Source organism: Cyprinus carpio, chromosome A24 (genome assembly GCF_018340385.1).
Source record: "Cyprinus carpio isolate SPL01 chromosome A24, ASM1834038v1, whole genome shotgun sequence".
Taxonomy (NCBI): domain Eukaryota; kingdom Metazoa; phylum Chordata; class Actinopteri; order Cypriniformes; family Cyprinidae; genus Cyprinus; species Cyprinus carpio.
Genome location: NC_056595.1, coordinates 13,331,974 through 13,349,435, shown reverse-complemented (window position 1 = coordinate 13,349,435; position 17,462 = coordinate 13,331,974). Strand labels below are relative to the sequence as shown.

The 17,462-nt window shown below is 34.4% G+C and overlaps 1 protein-coding gene across 2 annotated transcripts in view; it reads right to left on the bottom strand.

Annotated features, from left to right (window-relative positions):
• LOC109064634 (semaphorin-5A-like) overlaps positions 1–17,462 on the bottom strand; it is a 127,538-nt gene that overhangs the window by 68,073 nt on the left and 42,003 nt on the right. For both annotated transcript variants that reach the window (XR_006153451.1, XM_042714243.1), the window contains exons 2-4: positions 15,001–15,228; positions 8,049–8,148; positions 3,322–3,367 (exon numbers count right to left, since the gene is read on the bottom strand). Coding sequence is in view for 1 of the 2 variants with exons in the window: in XM_042714243.1 (XP_042570177.1) it covers positions 3,322–3,367; positions 8,049–8,148; positions 15,001–15,157 (303 nt within the window). In the remaining variant the exon portion in view is untranslated. The remainder of the gene's footprint in view (positions 1–3,321; positions 3,368–8,048; positions 8,149–15,000; positions 15,229–17,462) is intronic.

Below are 17,462 nucleotides of genomic sequence, written 5' to 3'. Positions count from 1 at the left end.
CTTTTTGAGCCTTTTAATATGATGTACTTACTAATATATAAAGTATTGTAAACAAATAATAAAATTAATGTAGCAGTTGTCAGCCCTAGAATTGAAATTATATGTATGTGTCTACTGTATACTGATTTCAGTGACTTCCTGCAGGCAGCTCACAGAGAGTCTGAGACTAAATCCAGTGCAGACTAGTCCATCAGAAGTTTGTCTATCAACAAGCAGGTTTACATCGGAAATCACATCTGAAAACCTGCTTTCCTCATCTCTCTTGTGGACGACAGCCTGACAGAACACCAACGATACACAGAGGACAAGCATTAGGAGACATCATCTGGACCTGTCAGCCAGTTTGCAAACTCACTATCTCAACATATGAGCATGTGACTTTGCACTGACAGTTTCAACCACTCCTTTATTTCGTTTTGTCTATCACTTCATGACCTCTTTCTTTTTTCTATTACGAAGATTTCTAAGAAAATTAAACTAGTCTGAGACATTTAATTAAAGTATATGACTTGCCCCACCTTTCAAAGGGGTCTCTTTAACAAACTCTGCAGATCTGAATCTGCTTATCATTATAATAGAATGGACCTGAAGGAAACTTAAGTCATGGTAAATTATGATACCAAACTTCATTCTGGATCAATTTTACACCCCCTCTACCCCCCACAACCCCCCCCCCCCCCCAAAAAAATAAATAAATAAAAATAATTTAATCTAATACTATAATGGGATAGAAAGGTGCATAATAAAGACATTTGTAGTTGGCATCAGCCAAGTTATTTTTACACAATTGCATATACAGCAGGAGACACAAAATACACTCATTTTGTACAATGACCCATGAAATATAATGTGCCCTGCCCATGTCCATATAATGATTACATACTATACATTACTATAGTGCTGCCACATTCATCCTGCCATTAAAAGGCTTTTAATGCTTCACAACACTGTGCTCTTAAACACTAGCGGAGGTGTTGCAGACACATGATGGGTCACTCTGCGGGTTTATTTCTCTCATAGCTGATGCATCATTGCTACAGAAAGCTCTATTCTGTGAGATCAATGAAGGATAAAAGCAGCACTTTCTAGGTCATTTCCTTCTCAGGTCTCAGGACTTCTCGCTCATTGCACCATATTGCGAGAATCATTCATATTATCCCCTCGCCTGTGATCTCACCGCTATTCCTGAAAGTTGTTGTATAAGGGGAGAAAAACTCTGAATATGAGCTTCTGAATAAACCATATTCAACCAAAACCTCATGAAAAAAACCTCAACATTTATGCAATACTGTCATTTTTACCCCAGATCAAAGTCGTGAATGCTTAAAAACACAAACAACCTACAAGTACTCATCGACCGCAATTGAATTGGGCCTTGGGTCAAGCCAAGCTCTCCTCACAACATCTCATCAGAGAATTTCTCTGTTCAGAGAAACCTTCAGCAAAGTCAGCCTTAGCAGGGACAAAGGGCATAAAAAGACCAAAATGAAAAAGTACACACAAGACTCCGTGCTGTGAGCCAAGTGAAGGAATTCTATTACAGTGGAAAGGATTGGCTGGAGAGCAATGGCAGGGCTCATCTTTGTGATGCCGGTTCCCTGTGAGCAGGTCCGAACAAAAGGCATCTCAAAAGTTGGGTCTGGTCTGTTTGCTCTTTTCCCCAGGAGGTCAGTATTTCTGAGGAGACCACATGATGTGAAAGTTGTTAAACAGCCAGTGTATGGCTCTTTTAAAGGCCTCAAAAGAGTCCACTTCTTCACACTGGGAAAGACTTCAAATAAATTTTCAGTGTTTTAAAGTCAGTGTTTGGATAGTTATTTACAGGGTTATAAGATGTTCAATGCAATAGGAGAGGGACAGTAACTTGTCTGCCTCAGCTACTGTATTACAGGACAGCGGGTACTCTTGGGTAATTATGTTAGAAACTTGTTAAGGGAATAAGGTCTAATTTGGGACATATGCAGGTCTTCATTCAGGTCCATTTGGCTTTTAAACTAGGCTCATTAATAGGATTTGATAGTCCTGGCCTTTATAGAAGTAGAACATCTGGAGAGAGTCTAAAGCAATGCTCACATTGACAGTGATTCACTGCCACCAAATCATCTGAAGTCATTCATTTTTTAAAAGAAATGTACGCTTAGATTTAATGTTTGTTTTATATGGTTTTGTAAATGTAATACTAGCGAGAAAAGTTTTAATTTAAAGGTTTTTATAATGTCATGAGTTGTAAAGTAAAAAATTAATAACATATTTTTCTTATACTGTAAACACATGTGAGCGTAAACATCTTAATTATTTACAAAAATGTTTTAAACACATTTTTCAACATAAATTTTTAAATAATTTAATTATAAATTATTAAATAATTTGCTACATATTTCATTAAGCAATATTTTACAACCTGACTTACCTGACAACCTGACTGAATATAAAATAATATTTGTATATAAAATATCCATCTGTCTATTCTCTAAACAGTTCTCCTATGTTTGTTTCCAGGGATGCTGGAGCAAAAAATATAAAATCTGATATATAAAAATATATTTTAAGACATTTAATTCTTTGTTCTGTTTTTTCCGTCATGTTGGTTGCAAGACATGACTTTGGTTTAGAGGACAAAATGCTAAAATAAAATAAAATAAACCCCTGCTTCTTTGCATTTCCCCCCTCTTTTTTTTTTCCAAGAAATTATAATCTTTTTAATAAAGCTTATTTTCCATTTCTGAGAGTGATCTGCCACCTCATAAAGCACATAGACACAACAATTTCCAGTGATTAATCACAGTGAGTATGAACGGCCCTTAAGACTCGCTAATCCTAATCAGCCTCATCATATTTATTAGTGAACATCATTTTAAATTCCCAATTCAGTATCAAAGACTCAAAAAAAAAAAAAAAAAATTGTTTGCCAGCATTTAAACATTAAATTTAGCACAAACAGACATCAGGCCATACAAACGAGAGCTGTTAATAGGTTTAAAACCACACAAATCCAGGGAAGGTTTACATACACATTTAACAGAGAGCACCAGCCCAGGAGGCACGAACACCAGTCACGTCAGCATTGTGCCAAACTGACAACTTTTAAATTGGCAGAGTCTTTCTCTCTAAGCTTATGAAGCCACTGTAATTGGCATTCACACATGGTGGCAGCAACACCTGTTAGTCTCATCCTGGGTGTTTGAGTTGCCTGAGCAATTCCAAAAAAAAAAAAAAAAACAGACAGACAGACAGACAGACAGACAGACAGACAGACAGACAGAGAGACAGACAGACAGACAGACAGACAGACAGACAGGCAGACATAGACTTTTCACCTACCTGGATCAATGAAAGATCCTCTAAATGTAGCCTGAAGAGATGATTTCTGATAAAAGAAAAGACAAAAAAGATATAAATTTCAGAACCACCCAAATCGCCTTATAAATGGAGATTTTTATGGGTTGCACCATTTCAAGTGAATCCATGCACGATAGCAATTGGCCAATGTTGTGAGAGGAATGTTTTGAGCTTCTTCAGAGATAAACAAGACTATAAATAAAACAGAGGATTGGGAACTAAATTGCCAAATTAATTGCTGAATAAATCACATTGATATGCTCCCAATACACATCCAGGTTTAATACAACCTGGTGTAACAGTTCAAGTTCAGTTTTTCATACTATCTATACCTGGATGAAGTCTAACAGTGTGTTAGAACCAAAAACCTCATATGCAAAGTGTGCAGCCTACTGTCAATTTAATGAGCCAATGCTGGACCTTGCCTAAGGATAAGATGCTTGTTTGGAGCAGCAGAGGCCTGTAAATGCTGCATGCATTTTAATTCTGGGAAACAAAAAACAACTCAAATTGCTTCTCCAAACCTCTTGGACCGAGTATGTAATATAGTGTAGCAATATAGTGTTCCGCCAACTCTAATCTCAAATGTAATTTATATGTGGAACTACAAATCGCATATCCGTCCAACATGATTTTACATCCATCTGTGAATGTCGGAAGTACAAACACATTTACTAAAACAATATGTATGTAATCGGAAAATGGAGCCTGTCTTATTGTATAAGAGAGCACATGATAAATCAGGTTGCTGTGATTAAAGGTCCATTTACTGAATTGACATGTCTATTGATTGTGTTTCATTGCATTACCGTTAAAGCCTTTTGAGGTTCTCACTATCAATGGTTCCTTTGCACAGACTACTGGGGCATTATTTCTGTAATGGCCATACAGCTACACTATCAGTATCAAGGTATTCTGAACATATATGCTTGTTCTAGGTTATTCATAAATATTCTTTTTGTAGTTGCATTTGAGTGCAGTTCTGTGGGGCGTCAGGCACAATGTGATCTAGACAAGTTGGTTCTGGAACAATATTCCAATTAAAAAACAAAAGGCCCAAATGTAGCCATAACCAAAGATACCTCTAAAATATGGTGGAAAATATTAACTTTAACTCTACAATCTGATTGGTTTAATGTCAACACAATAAGATATTTATAAGAACACAAACATCAAGCAATGTCAAGGTCACTTTTAAAGAAAGTTTGCATATTTATGTAGGTCATTTTAATAGCTTACAACACGAAAAATACTAAATGGCCACTGCCTAGATGTGTAGAATATGATTATTTTGATTTTCTAATGGTGGTGATAATTCAATACATGGAAAATAAGTTTCACCATTCTGTCCTCTCAATTAATTCTTAGCTGAATACATTTGAAAATATTTCTTAGAAATATTTGACGACAAATATATATATTTTTATCTGATGGTGTTGACATTGAAAAGGAAAAACAATGGAAAAAAAATACATTTAGTTAAACAATGAAAGTTGCATAAGGTTACACCAAACTATGTATTATATTTATATTTAATTACAAAATGTGAAATGTAAACACTAAATATTTAATATTTAGGTAAATGTTTAAATGCACATTTTATTTATTTATTTATTTATTTTCCCCTTTTTTTACATTTAAAAATGTACTTTTCAATTATATATATATATCTTAGAGATAGATATATATATTATATCTATCTCTAATATACACATTAATTTGTATAAAAGGTATAACAATTTTTTTAAATTTTTTTTTGTATCTGTTTCAGTAGAGGCATGACTCAGTATTTCACATTCTTAGTGCCTGTACTTTAACAGGTCTGCTCAGTCTGGTGTTGGTAATTGACAGAATGTTCCTTGAACTTGTGACTATCTTCATGAGAACCCTGCTGTATAGTGACCTTGATGAAGCAGCAGCTCAGCTGGAGAACCTTCACACAGTCCATTAGGCCAGACTGTGGGTGTGTTTGTGAGGCCTTGGGAACTGCAAACCCATCTGCTCCAGGGAAAACCAGTCGAGCCGAAAGCATCATGGAGTTCCACCAAGACAAGACTTTAGTTTTCTCTTCATAGCTCAGTTTGAACAACACTGATCCACAGCCCCTGACTCATCCTATCCACAGTGATTTACAATAACCAAAGAGATATAGGTGACCTGCATAAACAGCTTTGTTTACTGTTATTTTCACCTCCCCAATCGAAATAAATTGATGTAAATGACTGTCATATGGTTCTCAGTAGGGTAAAACTGATTTTAATTTTAAAACAGGCAGAATGGAAGTATTTCGTATGACAATGACATTATTCTTAACCCATAATTATTTAACAAATACAGACCTGTTAAATAATTTCAATAAAGAAATTTTAAATTATATATATATACACAGGGGTGCACATAATTTTTTTTTACGCCTGATTCTCATAAGAGAACCTGGAGATTTGGTTTAGTCCTCACTGCATATAGCATGAGCCATTAAATATAACTATAATAAATGTATTAATAATAGTTATAATATTATTGCACTTTATTTATTTAGTTTTTTTTTTTATAAAATAATAAACTTAATAATAATATGTCATAATATTATTACAAATAAAAAGTAGGCCTAGTATTAAATACAAATACAATTATTTTATTTTAAAATGCTAATATTTACTACTACTTTCTTTGCTTGCCTCTTTAAGAAGAATCGATTTATGTATTCCCCAATTTTAAGTCGCTTTGGATAAAAGCATCTACACTACTCCAGCATTTTCGAACCCGTTTTAGTTTGAAAACTCTGGGGTTGCATTTCAGTGTAAACAGACCAAAATGGAGACTTTTGAAAACAATGACATGGCTGCCCACATTCACTCTGCGTATCCTTGATGACCGTGTAAACATTAACATCATGCGCATTGTTGTACCCATAGATGTATAGGTAGATTCCCCATTCGATCGCTCTAAGCACATAGATGTGTTCACTATCTAAATAATAGGGAATCTACATATTCATATCTATGGCTGTACCTGCATGAATAATCACTTGACATGCGTTGTAGGTTGTGTAGTGTAGACGGAGATCGTTTCTGAAACGCAGAGGAAACGCCAGTGTAGATGAGGATCATTTTCATTCTAAATCGCCATTTTAAAACAAAAATGCACTAGTGTAAATGCGGCCTAAGTATACGCGCTTCCAGATTTAGCGCTGCTGCTGATTAAAGAGCATCAGTGAATGAATGTCACAGTCATTGTGCTTTGAAAACGGCATAGGATAGCCCAGTTTTATGCTTTCAGTTTGAAAATAAATCTTATATAGTACAGTTTGTCGATCTAAAATGGTAATTGTGTATAAACAGTTGTCAACCATGTCAGTACGCAAATGCGCTGTCAGAACTTATTTATATAGCGCATTTTTTATTTTGGCCACGCTTGCGGACCTGCGGACCACTTATGTGCACCCCTGTATATATGTGTATATATGTATATATTTTATTTGTATTTTTAGCCAACAGGAAATAATGTGTCCCATGATACTGTGGCTATAATTTATCACCTTAAATATATTGGCCTATTTAACTTAATAATAATAATATTAAATTTGTCGGCTTACATTGATATGCCTGCTGATTTATTGTGCTTCCCTAGTTCCCAACTTCAATCTAAAGAGCATTACTGGATTCATTTAGCTCCAGTTGTTTAAGAGGTTTGCTTTCTCCAAAACCCAAACCTGAAAGTACAACACATCTATCGACAGACCGAATCATTAGCTGGAACTGAGTGACTGAGCTTTCTCATTATAGGAAAACAATCAGAACACACTGTCTGGAAAACTCACCAAGTGTTTCCCACTGTATAACAGGACAAAAGCATCTTTTTGATTGAGCCATTACCACTGATATGCACTTCTTTGTAACACCAGCAAGACATTTTTGATGTTTGGAGAGAACAAACAATCCCAACCACAGTTCATCCATCTCTTTAGCCAAGTCAGACTTGATAATGATGTGCTGCACTTTGGAGCAGGTTCTGAGAGCTAACTTAACACTTTATGTCTCGTTACTTTCAAGTTAAAAAAACAAACAAACAAAAAACAGTCTGCACATGATACAATGAATCACTAGGGAAGTAAATGGTAATCCCTGCTTCTCTGAGAAAAAGTAATTATTCTACTGCTCGAGGCTCTGTGGGTGAATGAACTGTTACAGTGCCTCATATCAAACCATTTCTGTGGTTGTCACAAAATAATTGCTTGGAGACCATCCAGGCTGCTGACAGATCGGGAATATGAGGTTAATTTGGCTGAAGATGTATGGCAGGACAGTGCGAAAGTCTATGTGGAAATCATCACACTCATTAATTAGAACTGGACACAGGAAATCCTATACTATTCTCACATTCATGGTGCGATTTTTTAATCAAAGTATCTGTCAGTGAGGAGGGTCTATGCTGTACTTTGTCTGCCACAAAAATCCTACAGTTTCATTGTGTGGTTTTATGAGGACTCGGATTATGTGTCACTATTGGACTAATCATGGGAAACTTGGCAATTGTGACATTTTCGCAGTGGGTGTCAATTTGGTGTTGCTTAAAATATAGTAATATATAAATGCAAGGCTTAGCAGACACACTGACAGAGCCTCTGACAATGACACATTCATTCGTATGCTGAGAACCATGGACTGAGTCCTAATTAAATTGAATGCAGTGATGGAAGTGACCATTACCTTGCGCCCACGATTAGTTCGTTCTGGCCGGGGTCAAAGGTCAGCTGTGAATAATCGACGGTGCCCTCAGCTCTGAATCGGTGGATCCAAGGCTCGATTTCTGCAGAACAAGAGAGGCCTCATGTAACTGATACATACACAAAACTGTCTTTTTTTAAATATTTCCCTTTAGTTTGAGTGCACCGGAGTGCATTTGTGTTTGTTTCTGTGTGGGTGTATGGTATGCATATCAAATGTTCTCGCTGTGGCGCCTTTCATATTAACCTCTGGCCTTGACATCAAAGCCTTAATCTTGGCTTGTCTAACATCTTTTTGTCTACCAACCCCTGTGTAATGGGATAGCTGCTGGGTTAGCTGCTCCAGTAATGCTATCATTTGTTAAGTCATGATACTGGTCATTGCTTTCGCTACTGGTCATTACTGCTCAATGTCTAGGATGCAGGTTTTACATTAACACATGAGTTAAATGGACTATATATCTTGTAACTATGTAAAGATCACTAATAGTCCTGCACACTTATAAAAATATAATTAAATATATAAATAATAAAACATAAAATAATAAAGATATATAGATAGATAGATAGATAGATAGATAGATAGAAATAGACAGAGAGACAGATAGACAGACATAGCTGTGATAGATAGATACATAGATAGCTAACTATGGACGCAGAGGTCAGATAGCTCTAGACGGGGCTGTGTTTGCCCAAAAATTGTTAGACAGACAGACAGACTGCAAGGTCCATTGAGCTCTATTGGAATGACAGAACAGACGAACAGAGTTGCAGACAGACAGACAGACAGACGGACAGACAGACAGACAGACAGACAGACAGACAGACAGACAGACAGACAGACAGACAGACTGACAGACATACATACAGACAGACAGACAGACAGACAGACAGACAGACAGACAGACAGACAGACAGACAGACAGACAGACAGACAGACAGACACTTTCTTGTCCTTTGTTCTTTGCAAGCAATAATGAATACAGAATAATTTACAAACCTAGTAAATGTATTATTTATAATCTACAACATTTCCTCAATAAAGTTATTTTATTTCAATAATCAGTTTAACAGTGCTGCTGAACAACAAAGCTTCCTCTAACTATAGGGTTGTTTTTCTTCTAAAGAAGCGCGTCTCGAGCATACAAAAGGAAGCCAGAATTCCCTAAAGATCCACAGCATCAGTTACCACAATGTTCCTCCATAAATCTTGCATGTCTCTGTGGGATAGCCCTAACTTCGGCGAGAGTGGAACTTGTAAGTGAATGTGGAGACACTCAGTGTGGTTCTCCAGTGTTTCTGCGAAGCAGTTTCATCCAATGACAATGTATATTAATTCTTTTAGGACTCCTAACCCCCTAAAGTCTACTCATGTCAGCTAATGGTGGGCATTTATATTCTGTTTATCTTTGCATTCTTTTCAGGATATACTGAACACTCGGTTATACGTTAAAGGTGTTTTTTCATGACAAAATAAATAAATAAATAAATCAAGAGTCAAATGTGTGAAAGAGCCACTTTAGTAATGAATGCAATATAAAAATAGCATGAAGATATAAAACAACACGGACACTTTCCAAAAATCAACCTAAGCATGGACGCAATTTAAAGCCTTCAAGGTCACACCTGTCAAAACTGGAGAAACTCTTGCCTTAGTTTGCTTTCTTGAACTGTCAAGGACTGTTGCGTTTAATAGACATTAATATGTTTGCTCTTTGCAAAGATTCTTTAAGTACAGGAAGGAACATCAGACAAGCCACAGCTGTGTAAATGCTGAGGTCTTTAGGTGCAGAGTTGCTTTTAAACAAGGTTTCCAACCAAAATTACACAGGGAGGAGTCCAACACAAACTTGTAACTAAAATGAGACAAAACCACTTTAGAGTGTACATTGTTACCAAATGTTGGCACTTAAAAACTTCTGTAATTAACATTTATCCATTTATCAGATGCTTATATAAAAGAAAGATTATTCAGGTCCAAATTTTCATGTTAAATTCAACATGTTACTTGCTGTTTATTTGCAATTGTTTGTGAAATAATTGGCAAATTATGAGGGAAATTGTTTCTACAACATTTTATTTTTCAGTGTAATTATTCCATTATTTATCAAACTGACAAAAATAATATTTTTAAAGCATTATTAATCTAGGTTGATGTTCATTTATAAATACACTTTGGTTCATTGTTAATTCATGTATACAACGCAAATGTTAAATAAATGTTAAATGCATAAGTATATGTAGAGAATAACATTAAGGAAGATTAATAAATGTTGTAAAAAGAAAATTGTTCATTATGACTGTTATATATGTTAGTTATTGCATTAACTAATGCTAATGTATAACTCCTCATGGTAAAGTGTTAGCCAAACCTAATTTAACTTTAACAACACACACACTCATACACAATGAAAAATAAGATATTTTCAAACATAACACCAAAAATGTCTAGTGTTGGGTTTGTTTTTTCCACGAAGCCGTGCAATGCAGCAGAGCTCTGACAAGCCTATACAGACAACACTCCTATCGATCATAAGATATGTACTGTACCTGTGGGGAACCATCTGCTTCTTAAACCTGTCATTGACAACAAAAGAAAAGCCTTGTTTTGCCATAAAAAAAATAAAAAATACTCTCTGAAGTCTAAACAAAATGTAAACCCGGCTCACTATGAGTGTGCTGCATCTGTCCAGAACATTATTGCACAAACCCGTACTCATGAACAGAGCACAACAGCTCCATGGCACAGATATTAACATTTCTTTACAGCCAACCAGTGTGTCTTTATACAGAGAACTAACATAGCTCTGCTGGAGTTCTGGCATGGCTGAGGGGACGTATATTTGTCTTCTTTAAAGTCTACACAGAGGAAAGCTGACTGTCCGTGATGTCCTTCCCACTTTTTGCTCCCTAACGGACAAGGTTTACAAGGTCCACGGAGAAACGTGTCCAGCACTCTGGAGAAAAGAGCAGAGATGTTCCATTTAGACAAAACAGTCTCTTGCTCCTAGTGTCTCTCTTTTGGTCTGGATCGAGACACGCATCTCACATTTTATTGATTTTTCAAAGAGGCTGCCATAGAAAATTCTCCACTTTAAATGCAGACTGCAGGCTTGATTCAAAAAGGCAAATTTAAGGAGAGAGCAAAATGTTTCTCTCAGCCATCAATTCACTCTAAATTGGCTTACTGGGTGGCCTGACAAAGTCTGAAAGGTTTAGATTAAAAAAAAAAAAAACAACACCCCATCAATCACTCTTCTCTATATAGCCTTTGTCAAGATAAGCTCAGCAACGCCTGTGTGTTCTACTATAATTACAGGGGAACTATTTCACAAAGCATGATATTTCAGAGAAACAGAAGGTATTTATTAAGCCAGCATGCAAGTGGCATTAATTTAAGGTGTGAAGAACTTCAGTAATCGATACCCTTTTTATCTGTATGCTGAATTCTGGTTTGCTAAGGTGATATTGAGACAAGATTTGATAGTTGGGCATTTATCTAACTTACAGTACATTTGGATTTATTCAAGTAGCAGACACTTTTATCCAAAGCAACTTACAAATCGAGAACACTGCAAGCAATTTATTATAAGAGAGAACAACATTTGCAGTACACAGTGCCACGTTTCAAATGGTGAAGGATTAGTATAATCTACCCGCAGATCAGAAATGAAATCAAAAAGAGGGCAAAGTTTTTTTAGCTTTTGAATTTTCACAGAATAAATGAAACATTTAATAATATCCTTTAAAATTCATTAGCATATTTAAATTAATTTATTTGTTTTAATTAACATTTTAAAATAAAGACATTTTAAGCTATAAAATAAAAACAAAAATTAGAATACAAAAAACTATTTTATATAAACTATATATAAGAAATGAAAAAGAGCAACGATTTTTAAAAAAGTGAATAAAATAAATTAAATATGTAATATCTATTTAAATGTATTAACATGTTTAAATATATTAATTTATTTGGTTTATTTTAAATGAATGAATAAATAAATAAGAACAACTATCTATTGATTAGAAATGAAATGCAGAAAAGTAAAGCAAAAGAGTACAATACTATTTAAATGTAATAGGATGACTTAAATATTTAAAAAAAATCTATAAAAAAATATATTTAAATAAATAAATAAAAGTAATGAAAATAAGAACTTTTTAAATAAAGACAAAAATCAAATTGTATTTTAATATACAGTATATATATTTACATATATAGTACACACACCAAATGCAGAAAAGTAAAGAAAAAGAGAACACAACTTTAATTTAATAGAATAACTTAACATTTATATTCATTAACATATTTATATATATTTATTTTAGTTAACATAGAAACATAATTTTAATCCACACACACACACACACACACACACACACACACACACACACACACACACACACACACACACACACACACACACACACACACACACACACACACATAGACTAAGAGTTATTTTTCGAAAAACAACAAAACACAAACTAAATACTACTACTGCAAAGAGCAATAAAAAAAAAAAAAAAACAGCATAATCTGAACTCAAGATGAGAACTGCACAGGGCCATAAAGGGCATACAGAGTTCAAGGCTCATTTTAGAAATCTTAGTGGAGCAGTTCAACAAACACATAAGAGAAAACTAGCAAAAAGCGCAGTGCCCGTAGATCCCAGTGCTCTTTGAATAAATGTTTTTACTGAAAAAGGGGTTTTGTTTGTGAAAGCTGGCATGCAGGTATTTGGTTTTTGCAGCAGGGCGGCTACTAAATGTGTAAACTGGGGTTCGTTCAATGATCTGAAAGCTTTGATTCAAAAGCTCAGTCAGACAGGGAGAACTGAGAATATCTGAGCAACCATAAGAATTGCATTTTCAAAACGGTGCCAATGGACCGTTACTGGAATGAAAAGTGTGTGTGAGTGTGTGTGTGTGTGAGAGAGAGAGAGAGAGACAGACCTCCACGTTGCCGCTGGGCATAAACGCCATTACCATTGCATTCACTGTGCATATTTAATAAATGGGGTGCTAATTAAAAGGTTTGTGTTCCAGCGTTTGTGTGTGTGAGACGGGTGTTATAAAACACAAAAACACACACACATCTCTAAAACACATATTGAAAACCCACACACACACGACTTAATAAAAATCAATCGGTTAATTAGCTACTAGTCTATGTTACTACTCACTAGGTCATGCTTACAGACAGCTTCGTGAGTGTTCTTCAGGAGTTCACTTACAGTCAAAAGCTGATCACTAAGCTAAAATATTGACCTTGTGTTTCCATTCCATTAGCCCCAATAGACCCCGTTCGGCTTTGACATTCAGCTCTTCAATTACTTACTGAAATCCACCTACTGATTTTACATTGATTATAATACATGTTCTCCAGGCAAGGGAGTCCTGTAATTTAAGCTGGGGGAAGGTGACCGAATTTGTCAATACTATTAGGTCTCTATGATTAAGCCCATTAAAAAAAAGTCAATTACTACTTAAAAAAACTACAAGTATAAAAAAATCGTAAAAAGTATGAAAACTTTTTTACTTTTTTTACTTTTTTTTGAGGGAAGAAAAAAAAAAAAAAAAAAAAAAGCATGGCAGCAGGCTTAGCATGGCAATATATTTTATAGATATATATATATAGATAGTATCAGTATATTATTATCGATATATATATATAAATACTATTTTTAATTATTCTTTAGATACACACACACACACACACACACAAGATTTTAATGTATTTTTAATTACATATATACTGTGGCTTCACTGTGAGGAAAATCTCTGATTTATACACACACACACACACACACACACACACACACACACACACACACACACACACACACACACACACACATATATATATATATATAATTCTAGAACTATCCCTTTATTATCCCCAATCCACTCCAATCCTCTGTTTTAATCTTCCATCTTGGACAGTGCTTAGGCCTCGTGGAGAGACCTTGGATTGGTTTCTATTGGTGACCTTCACATCAGTGGTGTTTTTGCCTCTTTTGATCAGTTGATCTCTTAGTTTAATATCCTCAAAGGCCATTTTCTTTCAGATATTTACAAACTCAATATTTTGTGCGTAAGAAAATGGTCAACTTTCCAAATGCACCTCTTCCTTTGGATTTGGACACCATACTGGGCATGGATTCCTGTGCTAAAAGGTCAATTTCTAAATTATGTAATATAATTGTCAAATTGAAGGTTTTTTTTTTTTTTCTGATAGCCTACGCATTAGCTATCTAGACCTGCAATAAAGTTAATTTTATATAATATATATTATAATTATAATTTATATTTTCCCTTTTAATTTATATGTATATTGCTTGACAAGGAATTATCCCATTGAGATATACAGTACATCTCTTTTACCAGGGAGTCCTGGCATAAATGGCAGAACAGAAAGTTTCACATAAACAGATTACCAACACATAACACCAAAAATATAATAAAGAACAAAATCTTATCCAGCATCATATGAAAAAAAATTATGTCAAATTTTCGGGTCCAGATCAGATTTAACAGATTTATTAAGATCAGATTTATTAAAACCCAAATGCAAATAACATAAGGTGCTATTATACACTCACTGTGTGCTGTAGTATTACTGAAAAATCCTAACCTTGTTTGGCTGATTCATCTTTTCTGAATCATTAAGTTATTGGTGTCTGGGACACTGTGAGACTGTTGTGTACACAGTAAGTTTTTAAATGCTTAGCTTAAAGGTGTGCTATGAATGAACAGTGCTCATAAACAGCTGTTGAAAGTATTCAAATATATTTGAAATGGAGCAATGGCTTAGACCTGGAAACAGTATTGGATACGTTATAAATGAACAAGTGGGTTATCTCAGCAAGCACCATTATTTAACATGCCAAATGATGTAATGCTGTGGTGTGTGGGATAGAAATGCTGACCTGTGTGAGAGATGAGTGGGTGTTCAGCTCTATGGCAGGGGGACTCCGGGGCCCGTGTGGCCCCCCGGCAGGGCACTCCTCTGGGCAACAGCAGCAGCAGGCTGTGCAGCAGGATGAGGCAGCGGGCCAGGGGTGTTCGCTCCACGGGGGGAGCCATGGGGGTCCACGGGACTCTGCTCAGTACTGCTGGGGCAGGAGCATAGGGCGCTGGGCATCTGCCACGGAAATCTGCAGAGAAAATGAGAGAATGATTGAATGTGCATGATAAGGTTTGATTGATTTTGTTGGTTAAATTTTATGATAACTTTCATAACCTTCATTAATAAGCCATTTAAAAAAATCATTATATAACAGATCATTACTTAAAGGCAGGACCTGATGATAATGACTGGCTGATCATACTGTATATCATCCCACTTATTATACAGGAAAAAAATACATGGAGATTCTACAATTTTAATAATACAACATAAATATTAATGAGTTAAAATATTTTATTATGTGAGAAGAAAGTGACATAAAACCATCACATCACAATTATACAGTTTAATGGTCATTATGCAAAAGTATTCTGCAAAATAAGAGGATTGACCAATCAGAATCAAGTATTGTAGGGATCCATTAAATACAAACTATTTACAAATAAAGTTTGGAAACATTACTATTTTTAATATATATATATATATACAGACCAAAAGTTTGGAAACATTACTATTTTTAATGTTTTTGAAGAAGTTTCTTCTGCTCATCAAGCCTGCATTTATTTGATCAAAAATACAGAAAAAACAGTTATACTGTTAAATATTATTACAACTTAAAATAATAGTTTTCTATTTGAATATACTTTAAAAAAATAATTTATTCCTGTGATGCAAAGCTGAATTTTCAGCATCATTACTCCAGCCTTCAGTGTCACATGTAACATCCAGTCTATCACATGATCATTTAGAAATCATTCTAATATTCAATTTAACACATCCTTGCTGAATAAAAGTATTGATTTTTTTATTTTTTATTCATCAAAGTATCCTAAAAAAGTATCACATGTTCTGAAAAAATATTAAGCAGCAGAACTGTTTCCAACTTTGATAATGAATCATCATATTAGAATGATTTCTAAAGGATCATGTGATAATGATCCTAAAAATTCAGCTTTGCATCACAGAAATAAATGATAATTTAAAGTATAATAAATTTAAAAAAAAAAATATTTTAAATTGTAATAATATATCACAATATAACATTTTTTTCCTGTATTTTTGATCAAATGCAGGCTTTATGAGCAGAAGAAACTTCTTTCAAAAACATTAAAAATAGTAATGTTTCCAAACTTTTGGTCTGTACTCATATATATATATATATTTATATACACATATATATATTATATATATATATATATATCTATATATAGATATATATACACACACACAGTATATTAAAATGAATGTTTTTCTGATTTATTTATTTGTTTATTTATCTATTTATTTGATTTTTCAATTTATTTATTTTTTGTATTTGCTGTCAAAATTAATTCAGGATTCTTTGAACTGAAAGTTCAAAACAACATAATTTATTATTATTAATGTGTCCTTATTGAATAATAATATTCAATTTTTTCTTTTTCCAAAGGAATAAATTACATTTTTTTAATTACATTTTAATAATGTAATAATATTTCCCAATATGCCTTTTTTCACAATGCTTATACTGTATTTTTGATTAAATAAAACTTCTTTCAGAAACATTAAAGAATCTTAATTATTTCAAACTTAGTTTTGACCAGCAGTGTATATGTTTTTATTATTTAAAGTGATGAAAGAAGGGGTGAAGAGAGAGAGATATATACTGAGAATAAGATGACAGAGTAAAAGAGCATCAGGCAGAGAATGCAGCCAGATAAAGAAAAGGCAGCTGTTGAGGTCATCACATTCATCTCCCCAACCTCCTGCACTCTCATGTTTGACCTCTGACCCCACTTCCACGAATCAGCACAGGGAGCTGCTCTCCAGCTCTTCTGAAGAGCCGCACACTATCAGAGAACATGCCGCAGAGCATACACACTCCACAGGGGCCCCTCACACTGCTCACATATAGCCAGAAAAACTCCATCTAGTTTTGCACTCCAGAGAATCTTACAGTGTTATAGATTGCTTTCAGACTCATGGGCTGAAGAACAACAGCTCTGGCAGTGGTCTGATATTCGCCAATAAAGCACATTCTATATATAGTTAATTCTTTCTTTCTCTCTCTCTCTCTCTCTCTCTCTCTCTCTTTCTTTATTTCTTTCTTTTAATAATACTTGCACACAACTAATTAAATATAAAATGTATGTAATTTAAAATGAATTATGAACTTAAACCAGTGCTATTTTACTTAATTTTTATTATTATTAAATTTTTTTAAAGGGGTCATATGATGTTGCTAAAAAGAACATTATTTTGTGTATTTGGTGAAATGAAATG